Here is an 11,840-nt window from a genome sequence, read left to right as displayed (position 1 = left end):
AATGTGGTATCATATGTAGTTATACATATCAATCACAGGATGTAGTTTAAAGTTAGTATTTGGATAATACCAATAACAGTTTGGTATATCAGTGTTAATATGCAGACAATTGTTGAAAAAAAAAATACCGGTAATCTTTAATTCTCATTCTCGAGCTCTGTAAGATGTTGAGTATGAAACACAACATACAACGAAACACTCTTAACAGGATATAATCCAAGTTTCAACAGATTTTCTATATCTAGGGAGGTAGAATAGCTGAGGTATATTGAGTACTTACGAATATAAAATGTTTGTAAAAAAAAATCCATTCACTAAAAATAAAAGGGATGGTAACTGATTTGCAGATGAATTTAAGACGCTTCGTGCGTTGTAATTGCAGCAACATTATGCAAACAGTCGATATTGAAAACTATTTAAAATAAAAGAAATCAGAAGCCCTCATATCGTTGTAAAAGCGCAGCACTGGTGAAAATGCAGCGGGAGTGCCAGGCGCCTTCAGCAGGGTGGAAAAACACGCCCCTCTGATGGCTGAGCATGCGCATTAGATGTCTAGTGGTCGGATTCACAAAATTTGTGTAACAAACACCGGTTAATGGAGGACGAAAAGTTAAAGACTTCCTTTCACATCACAGTGCGAAAATCCAAACAAGCACCAGTTACGAATCAAAGTATGTTTTCGACATGTCTAGAAAGGTAAGAAACCACTTCAGTGAGCGAATACGCTGGTCTCAATGATCCTTTATCCAGTTCTGCACACCCTGAGCTCGCTGGTATCTACAGCCAGTTAGCCTTTCTTGTTTTTTTGTGTTCTTGTTCTTGGTACGTACTTTCAACACACCTGTTTGTAAATTACTTTAAATTTATAGCTAAATTAATAAAAGCAGTTGGAAGCTGGTGCCGCCAAAGTCAGCATCAACACTAGGTAAATTTGTTTTATATACTAAGGACCATTTTCTCTTCCTTTCAATATTTGTAGTGTAATAGGCACTCCAAGGATTTAAGTGGCGTTTTCTTTCCGGACGATGAAAGAAATGATGTCAGAGAGTCTAAAGGGACACCACTTTCGGCCTCCTCTTCAGCCAAGAGTTGGGCGAAGTGTGGTGAAAGTTTTTTGGACACTCCAATGACGAAGGTAAATAGCGAAGCAAGAACGTGTTTCTCGATATAAGATGACGATTTTCATCATTTAGCTGTTTTCGCAATATTGCTGATATTGTTTTGATCCTGGTTGCAGAGCCCGAAGTCGTTGCAGAGGAACGCCTCTGCCATGAGAAAGTTGGCTCTGTCTAATTCAGGTAAATCAGGAGCACATTTCAGGAATCGATTTATCTTATCTATTAGCTTATAATGACCAATTTGTATCATCTAATATGTGTACATATGAATTGATACCCTTAATGGCTGTTTTTGTGTGTGGATGGATATATGTATATGTGTATACATGTGCAATCATTAATGTGTACTCTTATGTCCATGTAATGCCTGGGACATTTAGTTTGAATGTCAGGGTCATTTTTTTTTGCTTGCTACAGGCTCATTCCAGAAGCCACAAATTTAATTTCAAGTGAATATTTAGCACCCGATTTATACTGGAGAAATTGTTATTGGCCAATCCATTAATCACTATTGCAGTATACTTTCAAAATCAATATCTGGCAAATTTAGAGATAATAAACTAATACATAGGTCAATGTGATCTTAATAGTACAGTTTAATAAAATAAAACTTAATAGTTTTATTTTTTAATTGTTTTTTAGGCATTTTATCTTTAATTTAGATGAAATTCTAAATTCACTCTCAGTCAGTCTTCTTCATCTCCTTTCAGCATTTCCCTTCAGGGGTCACCACAGCTAATCAACCCTCTCCATCTAACCCTATTCTCTGTATCCTCCTCTCTCACAACAACTACCTTCATATCCTCTCTCACTACATCCATAAAACTTCTACTATCAGTCAGTGTACATTTTTCATAGTAGTTGATATTTTATCAAAAGAAGTATTACTTACTGTGGCATATGTTGAAATTTAAATACTAGAGTAATATATGACACTCTTTTCCGCTGCAACAGTGAAATCTCTTTTTGCTATGGTTTTCGACGCATTTCATTGAGTAGACTGCTTAGCCATTCAACTTTGCAATGCATTTTTTTTGATTGATGTGTATCTCATACACATAGAATCATAAACATTTGGAGATGCCATTATACTAACTCACTATTTTGTTTTGTGTTCGGCCAAAGCTGACTTGCACAATGAGGACCCAGTGCATATTGCATGGAGCTCCAGTGAAAGTGGACAGTCTGATAGTGAGATCCAGGAGCAGCAACAGGACAGAGTTGTGACAGAGCAGCATCAAGAGCCTCCAAGAACAGGGAAGTCTCCAGCCAGAATGCAATCACATATCAAATCACAACGTATGGTCTCTCCTGATAAAGGTAGCGTTCGCAGATTTACTAAGTAGATTTCTTTGCTGATGAATTTTCTAAGACCTTCCCTGTTGTACAGGGACTCATTCTATACGAGGCCTCCGAGAGAAAATGCATTCCTCATTTTCGGACCAGCAGTTTAACAATCATCTCAAAGGTAGGCTTTCATCCCAAGTGATTCATGCATCTCACATCTTTTAGTGGAGCATGAGTAAATTTCAATGATTCTTGGTTTGACATTGTAACTTCATGTGACCCCATGCATTGGGTCATCTGAATTCTTGCAGAAAATTCTAGCAGTATCCAACTAGAAATCAGACCAATATGACCATACATCTGACAAACTGAATTAAAAGACAGTATAAACCTTTCATTTTGAGACTTACTGAGTTGCAGTCAGGCAGATTTAATTGCCTGGCACTTCCCTGTATTGTCATTTGAGTGTATGTTGAGCTTGTCAAACTGTTGCTGTAATGAAACCTACTTAGTGATGATACTGATGTGATATCAATACTACGTTTTCTCTGTCTTGATTTTTGACCATGATGTTGTCAACTTTCTCTTATCACAAAATTTGAAGTTAAGGCACCATAGTTTATTTCACTCAAAATGTAAAAGATGTGGTTGAAACAATTTTTTCTTTTTTTTTTTCTTTTGTACATTTCAGTAAATGCTGACATGTCAGACAAAAGACCATGAGATAAGCTATCATCAAGACTGGCAAATTTCACATCTAAACAAAAAAGCTAGAGGATTTTTTTAAACAAGTTGACCAACTCGTAACTATATGCTGCAGATTGACCTGTTGTACATCTGTGATTTATCATTAATGAGTTTCAACACAGATGGGTGAAATTGGCAATATTTTTTTTTGTCTTTTTTTTGCCTCTCCCCAGTAATTCAAAATGATACCTCATATTTAGAATATTACTGTTTTGAAATTTTTTTCCCCAAAGTACCATGTACTATTGAAGTTGTGTTCTTGTTTAATCAAGGAAATCTGAGTTTGTTCTAAGTTTGTTCTTTCTTTCACTTTTCATTATCCTTTAGATGATCTTGTTATAATAGACACTGACAGTGATCTGGATAAATCTGAGGAAGATGCGGAAAAAAACACTGAACAACAAATATCTGACTGTGAGTCAGCAGCCTCCTTTGGAAACCCTGAGGGTTCACCGCTTCAACCTAGAAATGTGAGTCAATTATCTCTGTATCAATATCTCCTGTTGCCTTGAGGCAATAGTTATTACAACCAGCAGCGCTGCAAAATAATGATCTGCTGTGGTTTACAAGGTAGAAGTGATAAGAAATTCTCTGAAGGCAGAAAATGTCATTTGAATACCCAGACAGTAGATGGGGCTAGAGAACTTCATAAGCCCTTACAGAGTTCGACAAAGGTAAACTATTCATAGTGCCAAACATTTACTTTCTCTTTAGTATCTTAAAACCATGCTGTTTAAAAGTTAGCACATGATGCAGAATTTTTCTCAATTTATTTCTGATTACGGCAATAAATGTCAGTATATTTCGGAACATGAAACGGTCATGTTTTTTTGGCAACGTAAAACTCAGTTGTGAGGAATTAAGTTTTGGCACGTCTGGGTATTTTTTTGATTAAAAATTCTAATCCTACTATACTTGCAATTTAAATGAATACATTTTTTTATGTCCGCATCTATCTTGTATGTGCAGCAGAATTCTTCCAATCTCAGCCGTCATTTAATAGAAGTGTTTGCTAAAGGCAGGGCTGACAAGGAGGGAACGCTCAAGGTGTGGTTGAGGTGCTGTACGTATGTTCAAGACCACACATACAGACATCACAAAGTGCAACTGATCAGCTGTATCAAGCCAAGTCACTGATGGGATTTAATTGTCTTTATAATTTAGATCGGTATTCACAAATAGGGCATTGGCGCAAGTCCGTCTTTACTGTTATCTGATTTTTTTTTGCAGTGACAGTTACATTTTTCATCTGCAACAACTGGTTTGATTGAATCTAGTAGAATAGTATGCGCTTTAATCGTCCCTGGACGGACAAAAAATTCTAGGGGGAATCAGGCAAAAGTATTTAAAATTTTAGGGAAATTTGATATAGATATACACAGTGTTTCTGTTCAAGTTGTTGAGGTAGGTGCTCTCCAGCTCTCTGGATGTTTCTGAGGTTACACAAAAACCACAACACAGTTTTTTCACATACATTTGTGAGGGGACAAAGAAACAACTCATTATACAATGATGTTGGATTTCAAATGGGAAAAAAAACAAGTTTTTTAACATTGATTTATGCAGAGATTGTCCTCAATTGGGACATGATTCAATGCAGGTTCATTTAAATCAAAGGATTTAATTTAGGGTTGTGTGGTACAAATGTGTCCCCTAGTAAAAATTCAGCATTGTCCTTTATGTCTCTCAGGATTAAGATAGTCATGCAAAGATGCTGGAGGAAATTAGAAATTTTAAATGTACAAATGAATCAAAGATAAGGAAGATGAACTTTAACACTTAATAACAGACTTTTTTTTTTAACCACATATAGATATAAGCTTCAGAAGTCAAGTTTCAGTTAGGCTCTAAAAAATTACTATTGTCAGCAAATATGCTGAATATGTTAAAATTAAAAAAATGCATTTTTTGGGTTACATTATCGACTCGTGATATTTGACCAGCATTTACATGTAAGCATAGTAGAGCTGATCTTAACATACATTGTGGAAAGTAAGAAAGACGCCAGGCAAGATGATGTTTTGATCTTGTATTTGTTTTAATAAAACATAGATTTGTCATCTACTGTATGTCAGGGGCCAACTGGCCCAAGAAAATGCACAGATTCACAGTGAAATTATTAACTAGTTTACATATTTTCAGTCAACAAAGTTTGTAATGTTGTGATGATGATAACAGCCTTCTAGACAAGATTTTACCTTAAGAAGACATTCATGTACACATCAAATGTGTGTGTGCGTGTGTGTGCGTGTGCATGCGTGTGTGTTTGCACTCATGCGCATAAGACAATTTGTCATCCAGAGATTATCACAGTATTATATATTTGAAAGGGCACCATGGATCAGGTGGTAAGAGTAGTTGTCTTAGAACCAAATGATCCCGATTCGATTTCCTGAGTTCCCCCTTGCCTGTTGCAGTGCTTGTTGAGCAAGACACTGAACCCCAAACTACTACGTGGGCGCTACTTAGTGGCTGCTCACTACTCATGGTTCATTTATGATGGGTTAAAAAAAAGGATTGCACAAGACATCCTACAACTAAAGAACATAGTTAACATTGTGAAAAATATTTGCTATCCAGTTGGATGCAGCAAATTTTATGCTTTTATACTCTATACTTACTTTTTACTTACATAATAGTCATTGCGTATTCCATAATCTGCAAATGTATATAACCATTTCAGTTTGTATTTGTGATAGGCCAATATTGGCAGATAAACTTGGCTGACATAAAATACTTCAACATTATGGTGGTATTAAATCCATCTAATTTGATAAACGTTTCATGGCACCATATATTTTATATCAAATGATCTTCCCCTTCAAATGGACATACAACTCTGATGAGAATTAATTATGTGAGTTTATCCCAACTATTGGCATTCATAAAAATCAAGAAAAGCTAACAGGCCAATATGCATGCAGCCCAGTATGTTAGAGAAAAGTGTAGGAATCCAGCTCAATCATAGTAAACAGGGAAATACAAACTGTATGCTGAAGAGCTTTCATTTTATCAGTTACTCAACATTTCATATCCTATGGTCATTGTGTATGGGCTGAGGGGAAGATAAAGGTGCATACATTCCATAGCACATAGATTGATTATTTCTTCATTTTCACTTTGACCCCTTAATGCATGTTTACAGCAACTCGGATGCTTACCGGTACATGACGTTGTTTAGTGGGCTGCACTTGGGGTTAGAGTGGCCATCCTTGGAACCGAACAGTTCTGGTTCGATTCCTGCACTCTTCCTAGCCTGTCGAAGTGTTGTTGAGGAAGACACTAAACCCTGAACTGCTCCCTTGGCACAGCTCAGTAGCTGCCCTCTGCTCATGGTTCATCCATGATGGATTAAATACAGTGATCGAATTTGGCAGATGTTGTGCTCCATGTATAACAGAGGTATTTCTTCTTCTTAATTGTTTCACAATGGTCAGCCCTATTAAAAGGAATGGTAAGCTTGGAGGTATGCATTATATGCATTTGATGGATTGGAAAGTTGAGAAATGGTTCTCAATTCCCATCAACAGTTATCTTTTGACACATAACAATGCCTGAAATACAGGATTCATCTTGTGAGGCTGCTCTAAGTGTGCCATCTATATGTTGAGAGGAACCATGCATACAGATTAACATCACTCCTACAGACACCTACTTCCTGTTTTCACAATTCAATTTGCAGCAATCAGCTCTCTGGGGCCAATTGATATTGAGGTTTTGGTGATGAAGGTTTGGTCAAATATAAACATATATGAAAGTGAACCGTTATTTGCACACTGATGGTAATTATGTTTCTGTTATGTGTATCTTATGTCTTGGATGATAGGTACATAAGAATGTAGCCAAACATATCAACTGTATTTGAATACTTTGCTATATCAGAATCGTGCTGAAACATCGGCAACGCTAAATCAAATTGCATCTGATATTATACAGATGTGTTATTACGCTAGCACTTTAAGCAGACAGGGGAAACTGTGAGGACTTTACTTTTGTTCGGTGAAGAGTATTGCGATTCTCAGGCAATGCTTGGTCCAAGTCCCTAATATCAGATCAACAGCCTCTTATGACATTGTGGTTTTCTGTATCAGGCCTTTTTGAGCAGAGAAGTACTTTAATCATAATTTTCCTACTTTTGTTTAGGAAAACATAGTCACGATTGGATGAAGCAGCATAATGCTGTGCACTTAACAATGTTTTCAGTTCTGGCTGAAAACATTTTTGAGCCGAAGCCAGGAACATAGTGTTCCTTTTTCTCTGTAGCTGAAGTGTGACGTCGAATGGCACTCCGCCTAGCAGGGTCAAGTTGATTCAAATGAGAAAGCCTGGTATGTTGGTCTTGTCTACACATGACAGGAACTCCAGTTTCTTGTGGATTTTTCCATGAGAACTGACTCACAGATGTAGTGAGTAGTGACACAGCTAAAAGATTGTGTGGTCACCAAACTTTCTGAATAAGTCAGCCTACTTATGTGGCCATGTATCCTATCACAGCAGTGCATATTTGGGTTAATTAATCCTGTATACAAAATGACTAATTGAATATTTCAAAGCCATGATAGTTTTTAGAAAACACAAATATACCTGATATATAGTGTTTCAGCTGTACTGTTACACTTCATTGTAATTATTACTTATGTGGTGTTATCAACCGCAACATTACTCTTTTTTCCCCATAGGCATCAGAAAAAGAAATCTCTGGTTATGTGCCCGATGGAGAGAGTATTGTTGACACAATGGCCTTGAGCAGAGTGGACTCCAAGAGGTTTCCTCTGCAAACTTATGAGGGCAGCAAAAGGTCAGTGAGTGACTGGGTCAGATCTGCTCACGCGATGCTACAGACGCCTAGGAAGGCAGCTGACAGGCTATGCAAGACTCCTGAAGACTCAGGCAAAAAGAAACAAAAGCTTCAAAGGTTTGCATTTTGTTTTAAGGTCCACATTAGGGATGCAGAGACATATCATTGTGTTCTTAGTCAGTGTTGCTCACGATATCTCATTATCACCTTCTATAATTCAAAAGCTGTATATATTACTATGCAGACCCATTGGCGTAACAGTATGTGATGCAAAGAGACACTTTTTCAGACATGAGCTGCAAAGCTGACATTAGCTATGCATCATCTCATTGGGCTCCCTCTTTTGAAACTAAGTAAGTAAATGTAAGTAAGTAGGATTAGATATCAAATGCTTTTCAACCAGTGTCCTCCCTTGTGCTTAGTGCATTGTTGTCAGTCAACTCATTGTGGGGGGGGGGATTCACTGCAAGTTTCCTTTTCTAGCAAAATTCAGGCATCCACGGCAGAAGAAACGTCATTTACTGTGGGGGGGATTCACTGCAAGTTTCCTTTTCTAGCAAAATTCAGGCATCCACGGCAGAAGAAACGTCATTTACATAAGCCAACAAAGTACAACAATAGAGCCAAAAATAATTAGAGAAACGGTGGGGTTTGGGAACCAGGACCAGTTGCTGAGAACAAAAAAACACTGCAGTCCTTGCAATATTATATTCAGGTCACATCCTGCCTCCTGTTGCTCTACCAAAATGGCCCCCCCTTTTGACACCAATAATTTCTTGATCTGTGCTACATGTCATAAAGGGAAAGCACCCCTGATTTTCTTCATATATAAGTCTTAAAAGGGCTAAGAAGCGATTCATTTATCTTTTTCAGTCTTTTAAAGCTTGCATTGATTTGGATTGACAGCATTTGAATCCATTTCAAAATATTTGTAACCTGATCAGTTTTTGGCCAATGTGGTAGTCTAGCCCTCATTTCATTTGTAAAGAATATACCTGTATAATATGTAATGGTGTATTGCTCCATAGCAGGTGCAAACAAAGTTACTAGATAGATTACACCCAGCCAGATGTTAGCCATACTGTAGCTCAATTTTTCCACCACAAAACTGATGATGAAAGGGCCACCTGGTGCCGTGATGTGGGTGCCAAATGTCACCACCAACTCCAACACCCCTCCCAAAAATACTTACTGATGGCTATCTTTTTTGCACTGGGTTGCTTTCCTTTAAGTATGCAGTTTTACTATAGTTCATCACACAATATCTTTATTTTTGTATCTGTCGAACAGTGGAGGTCTAGCAGAGCGGCTAAAACGGCTCCAGTGCAGACAAAAGTCAGCTATTAGCTTCTGGAGGCACCAGTCCATCCCTGAAGGTTCAGCAAAAACAACAGGTAAATAAAAGGTCAACAACAGGTCAATAAACCCACCATTTCAGTTAAATTCAGGATGTTGCACTCATATAAACTCAAATTACAATTAAGATATGGAATGCTCTTCTATAGTTTGCGTTAAATGGATAGGTGACCCCTCTGCCAAGAAGGATGTATTTTTGTTTTTGGTCTGTCATCAGGAAAAACTGCCAACTCATTTTTTCATTAAATCTTGTGCATAGATAGACAATGGCCAAGCATAACTTTTGGTGAAAAAAATCTCAAGCCAATGTCAGAAGGAGTATTTTATATACTATTATGCATTAACCTTATCAGAGGGCTTCACTTACGAGTATCATTGCTGTTTTAATAGTAGGTAGTTGAAACGAGAGGCCCCACAGAGGAAGTACCACCTATAGGTTGATCATTGTGGCTGTGAACTGTGACCTCAATATAAAGGTGATAGGAAACTGCCAAGCATTTTTCCTTTCCGTGGTGTACCAAAAGACTTCTGGTCTCTCATTGCTTAGTGCCTCATATAAAAGGATTCAAACAGTGACTTAAACTCAGCAGTTGAATTTTGAAAGGAAAATATCCACCCAAACAAAGTAAATGGTCAGGTAGTTTTGGTATTATGTTTCCATTATATTTGTATGGAAACGTTCAAGCTGTTTCTCATCTGGAGATATATTGTCAGAGAGGGAAAGAGAATGACAGGGACTACAAGCCTTGAATTTCTCAAAATTAAAGCTACTTCTATATGTAGATTCTGGGTTGTTACTCATTTTCAGTTAAACATTTTCATCATGGCAAGATATGTTGCATACGCATCTTATTCTAATCAGACTTGGTGACAATGTTTTTTATTAAGATCCATTCTAAAAAATGGAAAAATCATCTTACTTTCTAACATTTCAAATCATAGTGGAGTAACACTCTAAGAATCAGTGTCACATTGATTTGTCACTTCCACAAATAACTTTGCTTTTTTGGAGCAAAATATTTCAGCACAAATTTGTTTACAGGTCACATTGTACTCAAATAGTTCGATATTGGTTCTAAACAGTTATTCAGATGTGATTCTTTAAGATTCTAGGCCAGCATGGAAACATTCTGCTCCCTAACTCATCTTTTTGAAATCTTGCACTTTAACATACGCATTTATTGGCACAATTCTTTGCCTGTGAATTGATATATCATAATAGGTCAGGAGGACTACCCTCTTGTATTATCTCCCTTTGGCTTACAGACAGTTATTATTTTGAGGATTTCGTATCCCATCTTGTGTAAACAGAGAATATATACAGCATTTACCATTCATGCTCATACAAATGCATTTTAAAACATAACTGCATGCCAATGATTCCTTTGATATGATATAATCTTATCCCTCCAGCTACTTGCTGTGATATACTCATTTACAGAGCAGCATTCACTGAGTTGCTGTGGTACAAATACAAAAATTTTGAGTTATGAAACTATACACAATTTAGTTTAAGTGCAGTTGCTCTTTTTTTCTCAATTTCATGAAATGTCTTAAGGGTGTCTTGTTGATTTGGTGGTCTTAATCACTCAATATTATTGCTCTTTCCAAAAGAATAGTCATAGCCATTATAAAATTCTAAACATGTGAACACTCACCCAGTGGGATTTGCTGTATTTTATATCTCTGTCAACTTAGTCTGTGCCAGACATACTGCTTTTTTGAGCAAGTGATTTACCATCATAATGCATAATGAGTCATAGAGAAAGAGAGAGATAGAGGGAGAGAGAGAGAGAATAAGTGATCACTTAGTATGCAGCCACACAAAGCTAATCATGCTGTAACACACACACATACACACACACTCACACACACATCTGTGTTGTTGCTTTGCTTTCCAGTGGACAGGCCTGGCGTGTTAGTCCTCGAAGTGCTTGGAGTTCAGGAGGAGTGCAGCATGCAACTGGTGTACTGCAAGCACCACCAGAGCTCTGAGGAGGGCCACATATGCAACCTTTACATCTCTGGACCGTCTGTTCCCCTAGTGGTATTATTCAACAGAGAGACTGCAGGCCAGCTATGTCTAACTCCCGAAGATATCATCCACATATACCCACCATGGTGAGAGGTTTTTGTATTATAACACCACTGGTTAAATGAAAATCACTTTTACTGCCAAGTGGGACAGAAAGTCATGCCAGATCGTGTGGCATGTACACTTTTCTGGCGCCATTTGTGCATCATGACCAGAAAAAACAGACTTTCCGGTATTACATGGTTTCGTAAACAGAATGAAAGGGATAGGGTACATTTCCTGTGAAAAATGCATGGTCAGTGAAATTTTTTCATTCGTTTCCCTGTTTTAGAAAAAAAAAGCAAAGGTTACAGGCCATTACTCAATACAAGACTGACTCATGAAGTACAGGACAGAGAGCAGCATGAAAACAGAAGATACATAGGGTATACTCTTAAAACATGGAGAGTATACAGAAATGTCGCTGTTATATAATTACTGTGGGTAAATTTATGTTCCC

The 11,840-nt window shown here is 37.4% G+C and overlaps 1 protein-coding gene across 2 annotated transcripts in view; it reads left to right on the top strand.

The window, feature by feature from the left end:
• Window positions 1–562: 562 nt before the first annotated feature.
• Window positions 563–11,840, top strand: part of spidr (scaffold protein involved in DNA repair) — a 32,670-nt gene continuing 21,392 nt past the window's right edge. The window contains exons 1-9 of one of the 2 annotated variants that reach the window (XM_086172954.1): window positions 563–696; window positions 980–1,135; window positions 1,238–1,298; window positions 2,244–2,438; window positions 2,509–2,586; window positions 3,480–3,622; window positions 7,832–7,950; window positions 9,241–9,344; window positions 11,208–11,427. In XM_086172954.1, coding sequence (XP_086029080.1) covers window positions 685–696; window positions 980–1,135; window positions 1,238–1,298; window positions 2,244–2,438; window positions 2,509–2,586; window positions 3,480–3,622; window positions 7,832–7,950; window positions 9,241–9,344; window positions 11,208–11,427 — 1,088 coding nt within the window. In that variant the 5' untranslated portion in view covers window positions 563–684. Of the gene's footprint in view, window positions 697–979; window positions 1,136–1,237; window positions 1,299–2,243; window positions 2,439–2,508; window positions 2,587–3,479; window positions 3,623–7,831; window positions 8,068–9,240; window positions 9,345–11,207; window positions 11,428–11,840 lie in introns of both variants that reach the window. The other variant, XM_086172953.1, reaches the window with a different exon arrangement.

The sequence above is a fragment of the Fistularia commersonii genome, chromosome 25 (assembly GCF_037954325.1).
Source record: "Fistularia commersonii isolate RoL2024-O1a breed Wild chromosome 25, RoL_Fcom_v1.0, whole genome shotgun sequence".
NCBI lineage: Eukaryota > Metazoa > Chordata > Actinopteri > Syngnathiformes > Fistulariidae > Fistularia > Fistularia commersonii.
Note: the sequence above shows the minus strand (reverse complement) of the source record. Positions and strands in the feature narration are given on the sequence as shown.